Here is an 18,652-nt window from a genome sequence, read left to right on the forward strand (position 1 = left end):
CATAATTTAACCTCCTCTAAACAATGGAGAAGAGAGGTGATCGCAGTGGAATTATTTTTCTTGACAGGAAGATAGATTTGAGTGTCATCTGCATAGAAATGAAAGGACACACCATGCTTTCTTAGAATATAGCCCAGAGGCAGCATGTACCGAGAGAATAAAGAGGGAGCTAAAATAGAGCCTTGAGGGAGGCCACAGGTCAGAGGGGTGGGGGAGGAGGAAAAATTGCCCAGTTTCACTGAAAATTTTCTGTCAGATAGGTAAGAATGAAACCATTTCAGTGCATTTGCTTTTAGGCCTACCCAGGACTCTAGTCTAGATAATAGTAAGGAGTGGTCTATGGTATCAAAAGCAGCCGACAGATCTAAGAGAATAAGAACCACAGAGTCCCCAGAGTCAGTGGAGATGTAGATGTCATTAGCAACTCTCAGAAGGGCAGACTCAGTGCTGTGAAGGGATTTAAAACCAGACTGAAAAACCTCATAAATAGAATTGCTATTCATAAAGTGTTGAAGTTGATTCAGCACAATTTTCTCTAAAACTTTTGAAATAAAAGGCAGAACAGAAATGGGACGAAAATTTTTTAGGACAGTGGGGTCCAGAGAAGACTTCTTGAGCAGAGGAGTGACTGTAGCGACTTTAAGGTCAGCAGGAACAGAACCCGTTAGGAGACACTTATTAACAAGAGATAGCAGACCAGACCCAATCGAATCAATAATCAATTTTAAAAATTTGGGGTGAATAATATCGCCAGGACAAAAGGAAGGTTTAATTTTGTCAATAACTTCCTTCAACTCCTGGAGATTGATGGGTTCAAAAGTGTCCAGAAATACATAGGCGGGTGACATGATTGGAGAATTAGCTAACGTTAAGGAGGGACAGACGTCAAGTCTTAAGTTTGTAATTTTGTCACTGAAGTATCTCAAGAAGCTTTCACAGAGAGCATCAGAAGCCACCGGTGCGGTGTTCACGGAAGGATTGGTAACAGATTGAATAATAGAAAACAGAACCTTAGGTTTAGAGTGATTAGTTTCAATTAATTTGGAGAAGTATGCAGCTTTAGCAGACTTGGCTGCAGCCTGGAATGATATAAGCGAGTCTCTGAACATTTGAAGAGAGATATGCAGCCTGTCTTGTTTCCATTTATGTTCTGCCTTCCTGCAATTTTGTCTCAAAAGGCGGGTAGCAGAGTTTTGCCACAGTATAAATTTAGATTTCTGTTTGTTAGGCTTAAGTGGTGCAGTTGCATTTGCTACCTTAAGCCAGGCAGAGTTCAGGAGGCTCAGATGTCGATCAGCATCCAAGTCAAGAAATGGTTGATCCAAGTTTAATTGTGAGGAACAATACTCTTCAAAGCACAAGTTGAAATTTGTGCTAAACTGAGGAGAATAGAAACGAGAAAGGCTAACAGTTGTACTAGAAGAAAATGACAGCTCTGGAAGGGATAGTGTGAATAAAATAGGCTTATGATCAGAAATCATAAAATCTGAGAGCACAACATCTGTCACATCAAACCCATATGAGAGTACAAGGTCCAACGTATGACCCAAAATATGTGTGGAGTCACTGATCCACTGGGAGAGATTAAAATCATTAAAATCATTAATAATGTTAAGAAACTTGTGTGATAAGGGGTTAGAAGGACAGCAGACATGAACATTAAAGTCGCCCACCAATAGGAAGCGGTCATAATTTATGGCAATATTGCCAATCAGTTCAGTGAAATGCTGTATAAAGTCCTTAGTGGAGTGCGGAGGACGATAAATCACCACTAAACATACAGGACCGTTCCAGTCCAAGTGAAGAAACTGAGCTTCGAAGCTGGAGAAGGCCGTTCCAGGGACCAATCGAAAGCGTGCAGAGAGCGAGTTCTGTAAAATAGTTACTATGCCACCCCCGCGGCCACTCGGACGAGGAGAGTTAAAAAATGTACAGTCAGTCGGGATCAGTTCAGAAAACGGAGTTAGATCACCAACCTTTATCCATGATTCCGTGATAAACATAAAATCCAAGTTGTGTGCTGAATAAAAGTCATTTAGTAGGAAGGTCTTGTTCACCAGAGAACGGGCATTCAATAATGCCATCTTCGGTGGAGGGATAATAGCGGGAGATGAGGACGCTCTTTCCAGCGTGCGCAGATTACTGTGAGTCACTCCCCGTCCCCGACATCCGGAGCCGAGGCCGATGCGGTAGACACCGGAACGAGCTTTATTTAAAGGGTAATCCACACTCGTAGTCAACAAACAGGCAAGAGGTCATAACAGGTAGTGATGTTACGTCTGACACCGATGCTCCGAAGCTTGCTTCAAACTCGAACGGTCCTTGCAATGAACCACTGCTTCGGAGCTTGTATCATTACGTCACTAGTCACGTGAAAATGCCTTCTGAAGCAAACACACTGCTTCACTCCTGTAGTGAACCACCTGACTGCTCTGACAGCCCAATCAGTGTTGACAGGTTTGAAACCTGCCGGCTGTATTTCTCATGTGATTTCACACATAATACTGACATGCTAAAAAATAAATAAATAAATAAAACAAAAAATAAATAAATACAAAACACGATAGAAACCATTACTGAAATTCTATTGCATTTAATAGTTTTCATTGGAAATTTTATTGGTTGTAATATGTGTTGGGTTCTATTGGTGGGTGCATCACATCCTAATGGAATATGTCCCACACACGAAAAAAATAAAAAAATAATAATAATTATGTAGTGATTTAAATGGTAAAAGCCAACGGTTCCTATTGTTCCTATATTAATAGAAACCCTTAGAATTTCTGTGATGGTTTCCAACTTTTTAAAGCTGCTCTGATCTTCTGTCCTTGTCTAAAGAAATAATTACACACACACATCATGCTTAATGTTTTATTATCAAGGTGAACACATCAATTTACAGATACAATTCATCAGTATCTGTAAAATTCACCTACATAAATGAGTTTCACAGCACTAACACTGTTTCAGCTTTGATCGCCATTAAACACGTAATAAACAGGGTGTGAACATGGTAAATGGTAAATGGACTGCATTAATATAGCGCTTTTAACAGACCCTATGGCCATCCAAAGCACTTTACATTTTGTAAAAACATTCACCCATTCATACACCAGCGGTAGTGTCTGCCATGTAAGGCGCCATCCAGCTCGTCGGGAGCAGCTGGGGTTAGGTGTCTTGCTCATGGACACTGACACTTGGTCAGGTGGAACTGGGGATTGAACCACCAACCTTTCGGTTTGTAGACAACCTACATGAACCACTGAGCCACTGCCGCCCCTTGCATTTTAACATAAAAAAAGCCTACTTGCATTTTATGGTTGTCAGCTTTGTTGCATTACATTTACTTCACCAGGAGATGGTGCTGCAATTTCTATCTGAATGAAGCTTCGAATAATGAACCATTTTCGACACAATTATCAGAAAGCAATAATGCTTCGAAACACTTCATTTGGCCATCACTACTAACAGGTAAGCATTCCAATCAGGCAAACAAAACCAGGAACAGAGGCAAAATGGTAATCCGGGACAAAGGCAAGAATTCCAAAGAACCAAGAGACATGAAACCAGGGCTAACACTCAGAAATGCAGTGTACACCAAACAAGACTTCACAGTGAATGACAGCATGAGCATGGTATATAATAGCTGTCTCATTTCGTTAAATTTCGAAGGCTGTGTCCTCCGGAGGACACATCCTGTGTAGGATGCAGTATACGGAATGTCCTCAATCAGAATTAAACGAGACAACCTTCGTAGGACACACAGGCAGGAAGTATCACGTTGCTATGCCAACAAGTTCAGCCTCTTTGCGCTCTCACGCCAGTTATATGAATTATTTATAACTTGAAAATGACTATGAAATGTTTCTTGTCTTGACAGCAGTGTACTGTTCTAAACGTTTAAAAAGCGCTAAACAGTTGTAACCCTGTTTACCACAACTATCTGTTTGAGGTAATAGAGCTTAAAAAAACAACAAAAAAGCTTGAACTACTTAATTTAAACACCACACCTACGCTCGAATGTATATCTGGTGGTGGTGCCGTTTTTTCATATAATATTAAAAAAAATATGACGGTTGTTAACGGAAACGCAAAGAATTGTGGGTAATCTCCAGCCGGGAAGGCTACACCTCATGCACACTCCGAATTCCTGTGAAAGGACTCATTCGAAGGTCGCATTTGGAGAGTCCTACTCACTTTTTTGAAATGAGACGGCCTTATGACGTATGCACCCTTCGAATGCGACCTCCGGAGGATGCAGCCTTCTGAAATGAGACACAGCTATAGGCAGAGGTAATGAGGTGATGAGACACAGGTGTAAACAGTGATGCTGCGTCCCAATTCGCCTACTTATACTACGTCCTAAAAGTATGTACTCTTTTTGTGAAGAAAAAGTATATACTTTTGAGTGTGTAGCAGAAAAGTATGCAAGCTTCGGGACATACTACTTCGCCATCTTTAACGGACTCTGTCGCTTAGTTACGTGCATCCCGTCACCGTTTATCTGCCCTGTCAATCATCGTCAGATTCGTCACAGCTCAAATCCTTCACATTCAGTTTAATCTCCTGCCGTATCGGAGAGAAATGTAGCCGCTCGTTGATCTGCCATTTGTGGGTCTTTAATGCAGAGACTCTCCTCCTGTGTTTGCAGTTTAAATATAATGATGCATTTAAAAGTTAATGGCCAAACGTGTCATTTCAAAAGTTCTCAATGCTGCTGCAGGTGAAATATAATGTGACAACACTGAATAAATATATTTTCGTCAGGTTAAATATTGATAGTTGGTCACTCAAACCCCTTTATCTAAACTTCTCTACTTAACCGTCGAACTCGCACATCCGTCATGTTTGTAGTTTTTTAACGCTTTTTATCCGCGTTTGTAGTTCTAATCGAATCCTCGGCCAACTCGCAATGGGTTGTGGGCAATATCAGCCGTTAGAGTGCCCATCGATCCATACTGTGAATTCGGACCGGAAATAGTAAACCATCCGGGAATCTTTGGAATACTCTTTTCAACATACTACGATTTGGGACATACTAATTCTATTTTCGAATACTATTTAGGATGGATAGTATGCGAATTGGGACGCAGGGTGAGTGCTAATGAGTCTGGGCAAAGGATCATGGGTAATGTAATCTATGATAGGATGACAGTCCGGTTTGGAGTGCCCTCTGGTAGTGATTACGGGCACTCACACTAGTGAATTGTGACAACTAGCTACAGCAGCTTCTTATCAGTGATCACGACTACAGTCAAAGCTGGACTGAAGGGACTGAAATGGAAGAGCTCATTCTGGAGGAGAAGGAATTTCCCAAGATAACACTGCCCCCTAATGACTGGCCTGCAGCGAAAAAGAAAACAAGTTAATCTGTTAAAGGGTTAGTTTACCCAAAAATTAAAATATTGTAATTTATTACTCACCCTCATGCTGTTCTATGATTGTGCATTGTATTGGAAGGGTTTGGGTAGGGTTAGGGTTAGTGTGCTACTACACATTTTTGATTATGATCAATCTAAAAAAGATTGTGAATTTTATGTAATTAGTCTGATCATGTTACCCCAGAACATGACCCCTTCTCTGCCAACTTTTTTAACATTTATATTATTATATTTTTTTTTTAAATAACGCATAGGCCTAAATAGAAATGATCAGAAACAAATATACAGAATCAAATGAATTGATTGAACTCACTCATTATGACAGTGACTTGCTGCCACTTGCTGTCTGTTTTAGTTTCATATTAAACATATTAAATGTATCACTTCATTGATTCCATCATACCATATTTTTGGATTCATGTGACGTTCATACTTTTAATAAGGTTGCCCCTGGACATGAGTTTATGAAAGTAGGCTAAAGACTACCACCGCTTAATAGAAAAACATGGTCTCATTTCAAATGCATTGGTCAATATGCTTGAGTGGACTTCACTGTAGCCTTTTTGGAGAAAATATCAACCGCTTCCATTTTTAGAGTCCCTGTTATCAGATCTGTTGAAAATACTATTCATGTTTGTTAGCCCAGGACATTTTACAACACAGTAGGGTACAGTAAGGGTGATATGAAATAACCCGTGATATAATATTTTGGCCATATACATATCCAAGTCCTTCATCACAGACAGTATCAACATCAGCAGGCTATACTTATTGTATTTTGGCCACACCACAAGGTGTCACTGTGGCCTCAACTCTTTGCTCAACTCTGAGCTCGATTGCTATGTCTGAGGTAAATCCCACCCTCCTAAATACCCTCCGCACAAATAAATGTAGGAAGAAATAAATGCATAAATAAATAAATATACAAAGAAATGTTAAAAAAAGAATGATTATTTCTACATTTATTTCCATATTTATCTATGTATTTATTTATTTCCATATATATTTATTCTTTTATGTATTTATTTATTTTTATATTGGCAGCTTTGACATTCCATAGTACAACGCTGGGATTCACAGCTGAGAACACAAAGAACTGGATAACGAGCTTTCATATGGATTACATAAACAGAGAATATTTGTTTTTGATATAAATTATTTAATGTGAAATTAGACACGTCACGCTTTCTAAAGTCATATTTCGCATGTGTGTGTGGCAAGTATTTGTTAAGTTACAGTTCATTTTCAAACACATTTCAGAACGGACCTCACTGAGAGAATGTGCTTCATGTATTTTTTCTTTATTTTACAAAAAGCACAACATTTTGTTTCTATTTTGAGTATACACAAATAAATGAAGACACTTAACATTTTCGAATGATGTAGAACACTTATATGTATGACAAAAATCAATGCTTTCATACTGAAAAATGCAAGGTTAGGGCATCTGCAACTTTGCCCACCCCTGGGGGTTAATTCAGTTTTTTTTGTCTCTAGCCATACAAATATTGTTCCAGAAGTATTGAGTCCTTGTAACCTAAACCTTTTAGAGTAACCTGCAGACGCTCTTACTATATTAGTGTATGTTTTTTTTATATAAAACTGAGTTAGTGGGACAGAGCAGATGGTAAAGTAAATCTATTAAAGGATAAAAGACCATCATTTCAAAATAAGAGATGCTGATGAAGATGTTTTAGTAATGAAGGCAGCAGATTGAGCTCTGACGCTCCTGAAAGACTGAATTACACCGTGATCAACTGTGTTCAGCTGTGAATGTTGGTACTGTCACTGATCTGCAGAATTCATTCAGTGAATCAATCGCTGCTAAATCAGTGCAGACAGTCTGTGGGGAAAATAAAGAGACTCTCAGGTAATTTATTCTGATTGAATTCAGCCTCTGTGTTTCATTCTACTGATCTCATCACATTCATGATTATTGATACTGTCATCAATTCACATCAATTATTCATAAAACCACTTCATGATTAAATCAATCAGTCCTTCATTATATCTCATCATCATTGAGAGATTCAGAGCAGTGTGTGTCTGATCTAGATTTATAACATCTTGATACTAATTAATGAAAGAAACTTTAAATTAATTAACAAAACTGTAATTCTGTGAGATCTGATGACTCTGTGGATGTTAGAAAGAGAATTTACAAGTGTGTGTGTTATTTAATCTGACACAGAGACACTGAAGAATCATAATAAACCATCAATCCAGCACAGAGGGGTTCAGTGAACTTGGTGTTGAGTGTGTGTATGTGTGTGTGTGCGCGTGTGTCAGAGATGCTGTAGAAGGACAGAGTGCCGGCCGACACATTTACATACACTCCTGCTCTCTGAGAGGATGAACGGATGGCAGGAATATCAGTGCTGATATAATTATGCCAGACAGTGAATCCTTTATCAGAGCACCACAGACTCCAGGACTTGTCATTTAATCCAAACACACAGTCTTTACTCCCTTCTTTCCTCCTGATCCCTTTATATGTCACTGATATACCAACATCTCCGCTCCATTCAGCCTCCCAGTAACAGCGGCCAGTCAGACTCTCTCCACACAGAACCTGAGGAATGTAATCAAATCTCTCTGGATGGTCAGGATACGGCTGATCCTCTTCCACACACTTCACCTTCCTGTTCCCCTCAGACAGAATGAGTTCAGTGTGTGCTGTGTTTGGATCCAGTGTGAGATCACAGACATCTGAACAAAAGAAGAGAGAAACATCAAGAACAACAGTCACTAGACGAGTGTGTGTGTGTAGAGCATATGCCCATTTTGCCCTTACACACCTAAGTGCCATTTTAGACAACAAAACAACAGACACTAGATGAGTGAGTATGTGAAAAACCTACACTTTCGTAGTCCTGGTGTGATCCTGATCTCTCCTCCATGATCAAGACTATAAACACACAAACACACATTAATATAGATATACATCATGCACACACGTTCAGTATGTCAGTATCAGTGTTTGACACACTTGAGTATCTGCAGTGAGCAGTTTGGATCCTCCAGTTTGTCAGAGAGCAGCTTGACTCCTGAATCTCCTGGGTGATTGTAGCTCAGATCCAGCTCTCTCAGGTGTAAGGGGTTTGAACTCAGAGCTGAGGACACAAAACCACAGCCTTCCTCTGTCACCATACAGCCAGACAACCTACAGATGGACAAAAACAAACTTGACATCTACAAAAACACATATTGAATCGTGTCTGCTCCCATTTATTTATTTATGATCACATGGCTACTTTACACAGCTTTATTAAAGAGATAGTTCACCCAAAAATGAAAATTCTGTCATCATTTACTCACCCTCAAATTGTTCCAAACATGTATGAGTTTATTTGTTCTGCTAAACGCAAAAGAAGATATTTGGAAGAATGTTTGTAAGGGAAAAAGTACTCTGGAAGTCAGTGGTTGCTCTCTCTGCTTGGTTACAAACATTCTTCCGAATATCTTCTTTTGTGTTAAGTAGAAGAAAGAAGCTCATATAGGTTTGGAACAATTTGAGGGTGAGTAAATGATGACAGAATAAATTTTTTTGGGTGAACTATCCCTTTAAGACTTTTATCCCAAAAGAACGCACATTAACAGAGCTATTGTTGCATTCTCATGATACATGTCTCATTTCTTTACAGAGAATGATCATTTCCAATATGTTTTCCAGGGCAATGGGGCAGAATGCAATCAAAATGTAAAAAAATAATAATAATAATTAGTTCCTTTTTTATATTTATAAATAAGTATTTTCTTTGAACATCTGCACAATCGCAAATGTGACATTGATTATATACATTTTCAATAAACAAGTTTCTGAGTAACTTTCATATACACATTCAGTTTTTTCTCCTTTAAGATATATCTTGGGTTATGATTGTAACCCTTGTTCCCCCGAGGAGAGATTAAAATGCTGCGTGATAATGTTGATGCTCCTTAGACAGTTTTTGCCCCCTTTCATCCAGACCAGCCCAGCCCACCCCACTCTATCTGCCTTACCTTGTATCAGTCTCTTCTCTCTTCTTTCTCTACAAATGTCTCCACTGCTAAAACAACATACTACAACAACAAAATCAACAATTGCTCTGACTCTCGCACATTCTTTAAAACATTATCCTCTCTTCTTTGTCTTTGCCCCCTCCTTCATCAACTCTTACAGCTGATGACTTTGCATTATTTTTCACAAACAAAACATCTCTCATCAGCAACCAGTTCTCCTCACCACAAACTGACACGCACATCTCAACAACTAACACGAACACACTTCCATCCTTGTCTCCACTCTCAGAGGCAGATATTTCTAAACTCATCCTTTCCAATCACCCTACTACCTGTCCACTTGATCCTATACCCACTCACCTCCTTCAGGCCATTTCTTCTTCAATCACTCCTGCACTCACTCACATTGTCAACACTTCTCTTCACACGGGAAACTTTCCCATAGCATTTAAGCAGGCTCGGGTAACCCCACTGCTTAAGAAACCCTCCCTGAATCCAGCACTTTTAGAAAACTACAGACCGGTATCCCTTCTGCTTTCATTGCAAAGACACTTGAGTGAGTTGTGTTCAATCAACTCTCTATGTTTCTTGAACAGAACAACCTCCTGGACAACAACCAATCCGGCTTCAAAAGCGGCCATTCGACTGAGACTGCCTTGCTCTCTGTAACTCAGGCACTGAGACTGGCAAAAGCAGCTTCCAAATCCTCAGTGCTCATTCTGCTGGATCTGTCTGCTGCTTTCGACACAGTTAACCACCAGATCCTCCTGTCAACACTTCAGAAGATGGTTATCTCAGGGACTGCTCTCCAGTGGTTCAGGTCTTACCTCTCTGGTAGGTCCTACAGGTTGTCATGGAGAGGTGAAGTGTCTAAGTCACATCATCTAGCTACTGGGGTTCCTCAGGGCTCAGTGCTTGGACCACTTCTCTTCTCCATCTACATGTCATCATTAGACTCTGTCATTCAGAAACATGGCTTCTCCTATCACTGCTATGCTGATGACACTCAACTCTACTTCTCATTTCAACCAGATGATCCTACAGTCAGTGTTCGTATCACTGCCTGTCTGACAGACATTTCTGACTGGATGAAGGAGCATCACCTTAAACTCAATCTTGCAAAGACTGAATTACTTGTTGTCTCAACCAACCCAGCACTTCATCAAAATTTCTCCATTCAGCTTGGTTCATCAACCATAACTCCTTCCAGGACAGCCAGGAACCTTGGAGTTGTGATTGATGACCATTTAAACTTCACTGACCACATTACTGCAACAGCCCGGCCCTGCAGATTTGCTTTATACAACATTAGAAAGATTAGACCCTTCCTATCAGAACAGGCTGCACAACTCCTGGTCCAAGCTCTTGTTCTCTCCAGACTGGACTATTGTAATGCTCTTCTGGCTGGCCTTCCAGCATGCACTATCAAACCCTTGCAGCTGATCCAGAATGCAGCGGCGAGAGTGGTCTTTAATGAGCCGAAGAGAGCTCATGTTACGCCTCTCTTCATCAGACTGCACTGGTTGCCAATGGCCGCTCAAATCAAATTCAAGGCACTGGTTCTCGCCTACAAAGCAACCACTGGCTCTTCACCAATATACCTAGATTCGCTTGTTCAGACTTACACACCCTCCAGAAGCTTGCGTTCTGCGAGTGAATGGCGCCTCGTGGTTCCATCCCACCTCCCCACCTGGCGGAATGACCTGCCGATCTCAATTTGTGTTGCCGAGTCTGTAGCCATTTTTAAAAAAACATCTAAAGACACATCTTTTCCAATTGCACCTGACCAATAAAGACTAGCACCTATCCAATTAAATTTTTAAATTTTCAGTTTGTTTGTCCAAATATTATATATATATATATATATATATATATATATATATATATATATATATATATATATATATATATATATATAAAGTCTTGTTCAAAATAATAGCAGTACAATGTGACTAACCAGAATAATCAAGGTTTTTCGTATATTTTTTTATTGCTACGTGGCAAACAAGTTACCAGTAGGTTCAGTAGATTCTCAGAAAACAAATGAGACCCAGCATTCATGATATGCACGCTCTTAAGGCTGTGCAATTGGGCAATTCGTTGAATTAGTTGAAAGGGGTGTGTTTAAAAAAATAGCAGTGTGGCATTCAATCACTGAGGTCATCAATTTTGTGAAGAAACAGGTGTGAATCAGGTGGCCCCTATTTAAGGATGAAGCCAACACTTGTTGAACATGCATTTGATAGCTGAGGAAAATGGGTCGTTCAAGACATTGTTCAGAAGAACAGCGTACTTTGATTAAAAAGTTGATTAGAGAGGGGAAAACCTATAAAGAGGTGCAAAAAATGATAGGCTGTTCAGCTAAAATGATCTCCAATGCCTTAAAATGGAGAGCAAAACCAGAGAAACGTGGAAGAAAACGGAAGACAACCATCAAAATGGATAGAAGAATAACCAGAATGGCAAAGGCTCAGCCAATGATCACCTCCAGGATGATCAAAGACAGTCTGGAGTTACCTGTAAGTACTGTGACAGTTAGAAGACGTCTGTGTGAAGCTAATCTATTTTCAAGAATCCCCCGCAAAGTCCCTCTGTTAAAAAAAAGGCATGTGCAGAAGAGGTTACAATTTGCCAAAGAACACATCAACTGGCCTAAAGAGAAATGGAGGAACATTTTGTGGACTGATGAGAGTAAAATTGTTCTTTTTGGGTCCAAGGGCCACAGGCAGTTTGTGAGACGACCCCCAAACTCTGAATTCAAGCCACAGTACACAGTGAAGACAGTGAAGCATGGAGGTGCAAGCATCATGATATGGGCATGTTTCTCCTACTATGGTGTTGGGCCTATTTATCGCATACCAGGGATCATGGATCAGTTTGCATATGTTAAAATACTTGAAGAGGTCATGTTGCCCTATGCTGAAGAGGACATGCCCTTGAAATGGTTGTTTCAACAAGACAATGACCCAAAACACACTAGTAAACGGGCAAAGTCTTGGTTCCAAACCAACAAAATTAATGTTATGGAGTGGCCAGCCCAATCTCCAGACCTTAATCCAATTAAGAACTTGTGGGGTGATATCAAAAATGCTGTTTCTGAAGCAAAACCAAGAAATGTGAATGAATTGTGGAATGTTGTTAAAGAATCATGGAGTGGAATAACAGCTGAGAGGTGCCACAAGTTGGTTGACTCCATGCCACACAGATGTCAAGCAGTTTTAAAAAACTGTGGTCATACAACTAAATATTAGTTTAGTGATTCACAGGATTGCAAATCCCAGAAAAAAAAAATGTTTGTACAAAATAGTTTTGAGTTTGTACAGTCAAAGGTAGACACTGCTATTTTTTTGAACACACCCCTTTCAACTAATTGCCCAATTGCGCAGCCTTAAGAGCGTGCATATCATGAATGCTGGGTCTTGTTTGTTTTTTGACAATCTACTGAACCTACTGGTAACTTGTTTGCCACGTAGCAATAAAAAATATACTAAAAACCTTGATTATTCTGGTTAGTCACATTGTACTGCTATTATTTTGAACAAGACTGTATATATATATATATATATATATATATATATATATATATATATATATATATATATATATATATATATATATATATATATATTTGTTTGAGTACTGTGCTTGATTAAGTAAGTATTTTTACAGCTCTTGCAGGTTGTTGGCCTTGGCTGTTTCGTTGCTTCTATTGCTCGCCCCTTTTTTGTAAGTCGCTTTGGATAAAAGCATCTGCTAAATGATTAAATGTAAATGTAAATGTAAATGCAATGCCTCTGTGAGATTGAGTTTGAAACGTGTGAGAAATTAGTTCAATGTTGAAATAGAACGTTTTGGGTGGTTGATGTCATGACCAGGAAAGCATAAAAGCACATCCATAATGACATCCATCCGTTAGCTTCAAAAGTGCCAAAGCAAGTCGATCAAAGTGATGCAGGAAGTATGGCAGGGCGACACAGTATCTCATTCCTTTCTCAGGAAACAAGACAATCCCTTTTGAGGGAACTCATGCTGCATCAAAGTATTGATGCTTTGGGAACAATACCCAAACCACAGTGCTTACAAATGCCTGTTTGCGTGAATACTGTGAGCACATCTAAGTCAAGAGCACCTGTGAACCTGAAGCAGAGAGTCCAAATTGTAAAATCTTATGAATGGGAGCGGAGAGGGCCAGCCCGTCGCATCAAACAGATCTTGAAGGGACACCCCTGACAGAAAGGCTTTTTAGGCTGCCATACTTCTAGTTGAATGAGCTCTGACGGCCAAAGGTAAGGGCTGACCAGAGACCTTGTAGGCAAGAGAGATGGCCTTGACTATCCAATTGCTTAATGTCTGCTTAAATTCAGGTGTGTAGAATTATTAGGCACAATTTTTTACAGATAAAATGAGCCAGACAAAGAGATTTAACTCAGACTAATGGTCAAAAATTATTAAATGCCCATGAGAAAGATAGAATACTAATGCAATACTAGAAATTAATAATAAGAATCTCAAAGTGCAACAATGGAAAAAGGGAAAAAAATAAAATAAAAATAATAATAATAAATAAATACAAAATTAAATTAAATTAAAAAAATGAATAAAAAGTAAAAATAAAGAAAAATACAAACAATCAACACATAAAAGCCTTTCTGAACAGAAAAGTCTTCAGTTCAGCTTTAAACTGGTCCAGGCTCTGAACTGCTCTCAGCTCACTGGGAAGGTGGTTCCAAAGCCACGGTGCAGCCGAGCAGAAAGCTCGATCTCCCATGGAGCCTGGTGGTGGGGACTTGCAGAAGCAGGTGGCCTGAAGATCTGAGGGTGCAGCTGGAGGATTTTAAAGTGATGAGTTCCTGTAGATATGGAGGTGCATGTCCGGTGATGCATTTATGTGTGAGCAAGAGGATTTTATAGTCGATCCAGGATAAAACAAGAAGCCAGTGCAATGAGTGTAAGATGGAAGTTATGTGATCATATTTACGGACTCTCATAAGGACTCTTGCAGCACTGTTTTGGATGTATTGAAGCATCTGGATATTTCTGCCAGAAATCCCACTGAAGAGTCTGTTGCAGTAGTCCAGCCTGGTGGAGACAAAGATATGGACAAGTTTCTCTGCATCTGGAAAGGTTAAAAGGGGATGGAGTTTGGAGATGTTTCGAAGGTGGTGGAAGGAAGTTTTACAAATGTGCTTAATGTGATCATTGAAGGTCAGCTGTGGGTCAAACCGAACCCCTAGATTTGTGACTAAGGACGAGAAAGTGATGACCTGGCCATCAAAGATGAGCTGGGTTAAGGGAGAGGAGTGGATCTGATGAGGGGTGCCAACCAGTAGTGCCTCTCTTTTACTGGAGCTCAGCTGGAGAAAGTTAGTTCCCATCCATGCCTTAATCTCCTCAAGACATGTGGTGAGTCGTGTCAGAGCTGTGGAGGGACTTGGGGCAGTTTTGATATAAAGTTGCGTGTCATCAGCATAACAATGAAAAGATAGTCCATGTCTGCTGATGACAGGACCGAGGGGAAACATGTAGAGGATGAATAAGATTGGGCCGAGAACTGACCACTGTGGAACAGCACATGTAACAGGAAGCAGCCTGGACTCACATTCTCCCAATATAACACACTCAGTCCTGTCAGAAAGGTAAGACCGAAACCACTGCAGTGCTGCTCCAGATAGTCCAACTGTATTGTGGAGGCAGTCCAGGAGGATGGTATGGTCCACGGTGTCGAATGCCGCTGATAGGTTGAGAAGAATGAGCAGTGATGGTGATCCTGAATCAGCTGTCATTAGAAGGTCATTTGTCACCCTAAGCAGAGCGGTTTCGGTGCTGTGGGCCGAGCGAAAGCCTGACTGAAATAAAAACTCAAATAAGTTGTTGTTTTTTAGATGGCTGTGGAGCTGAGAGGTGGCTTCCCTCTCTAGAACCTTTGACAGAAAGGTGAGGTTGGAGATCGGCCTATAATTAGCAAGGACCTCCGGGTTTAGGGTTGGTTTCTTAAGTATAGGACGGATGAGAGCAGTTTTAAGGGCAAGAAGACATGACCAGTTTTAAGAGAGAGATTAACAAACTGGGTGATGATTGGGCTGACAATGGGAATGAAGGACTTGAGCACAACAGTTGGGATGGGATCCAAGGCATGACCATTGGACAGTGATATTATCATTGAATCAGCAGGGTCAGACAAAAACAGGTGGTGAAGAAAAGACAAGTTAACTGCAAAAGAATTAAGAATTAAGGTGAAGAATGAAGTGTGAAACCATCAAGAACCCTTTCCCAGCGCCAGGTCTCCAGCGCCACCATTTTCCAGAACTGCAACCTACCTGCAGTCTCCAGAAGTGCAAGTTGTTAGGATCTCAGAGACTTAAGTTAGGTAAAGAATCCTAAAAAATTACCTCCACTTAATAAGAATCATAAGCTGAATTTTTTTTTAGTACTGAGCTTTATCTTGAAAGCGAATGTTCGCAGTGTATATTTATGCTTTTTTTTTTCAACAGACAGACCATTTAAAATCTCCCTAAATTACCTCAGAATCTGCAGCTGACAGTTTGAACTCTCCAGTCCATCACAGAGCAGCTTCACTCCTGAATCCTGCAGGTCATTGTTACTCAGGTCCAGTTCTATCAGGGCACAGTTTGAGGATTGAAGAGCTGATGACAAACTCTTACAGCATTGAACAGTGAGATTACAGTGAGTTAAACTGAAAGAGAACAGAACACACACATCAGTCAAATCAACTACAAATGCACATCAACATTATGACCATCTAACTGTAAATTATATCATAAATGTTCTTAAATACCTCAGTATCTGCAGCTTACAGTTTAAACTCTTTAATCCACCAGAGATAAGCTTCACTCCTGAATCCTGCAAGTGATTGTTACTCAGGTCCAGCTCTCTCAGGATACAGTTTGAGGATTGAAGAGCTGATGATAAACTCTCACAGCAATGAACAGTAAGATCACAGTGAGTAAGACTGAAAGAGAGCAGAACACACACATCAACTGTCAGATCATCTACAAAAACGCAATAATATTATGCCTGGCTGACTGTAAATTATATTTGATATGTTCTTAAAACCTCAGTATCTGCAGCTGACAGTTTGAACAATTCAGCCCATCCGAGAGCAGCTTCACTCCTGAATCTTGCAGGCAATTGTAACTCAGGTCCAGCTCGCTCAGGACACAGTTTGAGGATTGAAGAGCTGATGACAAACTCTCACAACACTGATCAGTGAGATTACAGCCAGAAAGTCTAGAATTAAATAACAAAATTAAAACAATAATGAAATAATAAGAAAGGTATGTAAAGAAAGTCGCCAGTTGTCTGTCCTCAGGAACCTGGAACAAAATATTTGTTTAAAATTCCTGCATGAATAACAATAAGATAAACTTGTGAGCATGAGAGAAAATCTGATAATTTTATCATTCAGATTCATTAAAGGTGCAGTAAGCAATTTCTGAGAAAAACTGTTGAAAGTAGCTTGGACTAGCACTTGTAGCGAATCAGCAGTAGGATGCTTATCCATTCATGATGAGGGAGGACAGAGAGTGAACAAGAAAGAGATTTGTAGAAAAACTGTAGAAAAAGAGATGGCTGAGAGACCTGAAATTTTAATCAGAGTAATAGGCTGTATTGACATTGCACTGAATGACTTTCATTAAAGCAAAACATCTCAAATGAAGATTGCTGAATTCCAGCTTACTTGTTTGTCTGTGTTTTCAGACCATCCATGATTCTTCCACAGTGTAGAGATAGTCCATGCACATGGTTGTCATATTGCAAAGATTAGGTGAAACACTGGGTAGAAAACATGTTCTTTTAACAGAACAGCTCTGGTTGGCAGATTTAAATCCTTAACATTTTGTAACTGTAAGCATGAACGCTCATGAAAACAGTCTGTAATGTTTTGTATACTCCTTTATATGACCAAAAAAAAGAATAAAGTATGATTTTGGTCATGTTTATATATATTTTTAACCACATTTCAGTTTAGTCTTTTTGAATCAGTGATATTGCATGTTGATAAGGTCACAGTTATTGTTTAATGACATTGGTATTGTCTCGCCATTGTCTTGTAAAAGTCATGGGGGAACAAAATACTTTATACATTTTGTTAATAAAATTAACACTGGTGTGAATCTGACATTATGTAAACACTCAATACGTTTGTACTGCCCCTGCATCGCATATGTACTACAATATGTAGTGCATATGCACTGCAAGCAGAGTATGTGTGAACCTGGTTTTAGTGATTTCAGACACAGCAACAGAGTCGAAAACGAGAGTTGATTCCTGTGCCCGAGTCGACTCTGACACTAGGACTATTAAAGATTAGAGGAATCCACTCTTTTGGAGACGATTCCCCTTCACTAAGTGGAGGACCGATAGCGGAAGATAAAGACAGAGACAGTTAAAGATGGAAACCGGAAAGCCAAAGGGCACAATAAAAAAAAAGGGAGGCTACTATTACATTGCTGCTGGATGTAGAAATTAGTTGTACAGCGTTAAAATAAATAACAAAAGAGTACATTTTATTAAACTGTCACAAAAAAAAACCTAACTGGCCTAAGTGTATTTTGCTGTAATGTAAAACAATGTATGTGGAGTAACACCAATTCCAGGTCTCCTGAGAGGATTTTCAGGGTGTCATACTCTCATTAAGTTACAGTTAGTGAGTCCATGTTAATATACAAACCTAAATAACTAACTTTTCTCACATAATGTACAGTGTAACATTAGGTCAAAAACACATAAACAAAGGTCTATATTTCAGTACCTCTCCCTATTAAACTGGTTAAACGTAAATGTATTTAATCTTACCCTGCTGTACATGAATAGTGTTGTCATCTGTGATCGTAATGAACATAACATAAGGCGTCTCCCGCTTGCATTGTGATCTTCTGTCACGGTGTTTTGGTGTTGGTTCATGTTCATGTTTCATGTTCATGTTTATGAGTTATGTTCACTGTAATGTTTCTCAGTTTGCTTTGTTCAGTCATGCTTTGTTTTGTCATGCACTTCTTGGTTTGTCATGTGATCCTGCCATGTGCTCCCTTGTCTTGTGTTCTGTCATATCATTGGTTCATTGTTTGATCATTGTTCACAGGTGTCCCTGTCCAGTCATTAGTCAGTGTATTTAAGCCCTCATGTTTGCCATGTGTGTTGGTCTGTTATTGTATGATGTTGTAACCCATGGGTGGTGAGTCTTTGGTTTAAGTCAAGTCTGTTCTAGTCAGGTCTGTTCAAGTCAAGTCTGTTTAAGCCAAGCCTTT

General features: G+C 39.6%; 1 protein-coding gene across 4 annotated transcripts in view; it reads right to left on the reverse strand.

Annotated features, from left to right (window-relative positions):
- The window catches only part of LOC137040859 (NACHT, LRR and PYD domains-containing protein 3-like), a 128,127-nt gene that overhangs the window by 100,140 nt on the left and 9,335 nt on the right, over positions 1 to 18,652 (reverse strand). For 3 of the 4 annotated variants that reach the window (XM_067416596.1, XM_067416595.1, XM_067416598.1), the window contains exons 3-8: positions 16,458 to 16,631; positions 16,180 to 16,353; positions 15,904 to 16,077; positions 8,371 to 8,544; positions 8,243 to 8,289; positions 6,667 to 8,090 (exon numbers count right to left, since the gene is read on the reverse strand). The exons of the other annotated variant lie outside the window; for it this stretch is intronic. In XM_067416596.1, coding sequence (XP_067272697.1) covers positions 7,555 to 8,090; positions 8,243 to 8,289; positions 8,371 to 8,544; positions 15,904 to 16,077; positions 16,180 to 16,353; positions 16,458 to 16,631 — 1,279 coding nt within the window. In that variant the 3' untranslated portion in view covers positions 6,667 to 7,554. Of the gene's footprint in view, positions 1 to 6,666; positions 8,091 to 8,242; positions 8,290 to 8,370; positions 8,545 to 15,903; positions 16,078 to 16,179; positions 16,354 to 16,457; positions 16,632 to 18,652 lie in introns of those variants that run through there. 4 annotated transcript variants of the gene reach the window in all.

The sequence above is a fragment of the Pseudorasbora parva genome, chromosome 15 (genome assembly GCF_024679245.1).
Source record: "Pseudorasbora parva isolate DD20220531a chromosome 15, ASM2467924v1, whole genome shotgun sequence".
In the NCBI taxonomy this organism is placed as follows: domain Eukaryota; kingdom Metazoa; phylum Chordata; class Actinopteri; order Cypriniformes; family Gobionidae; genus Pseudorasbora; species Pseudorasbora parva.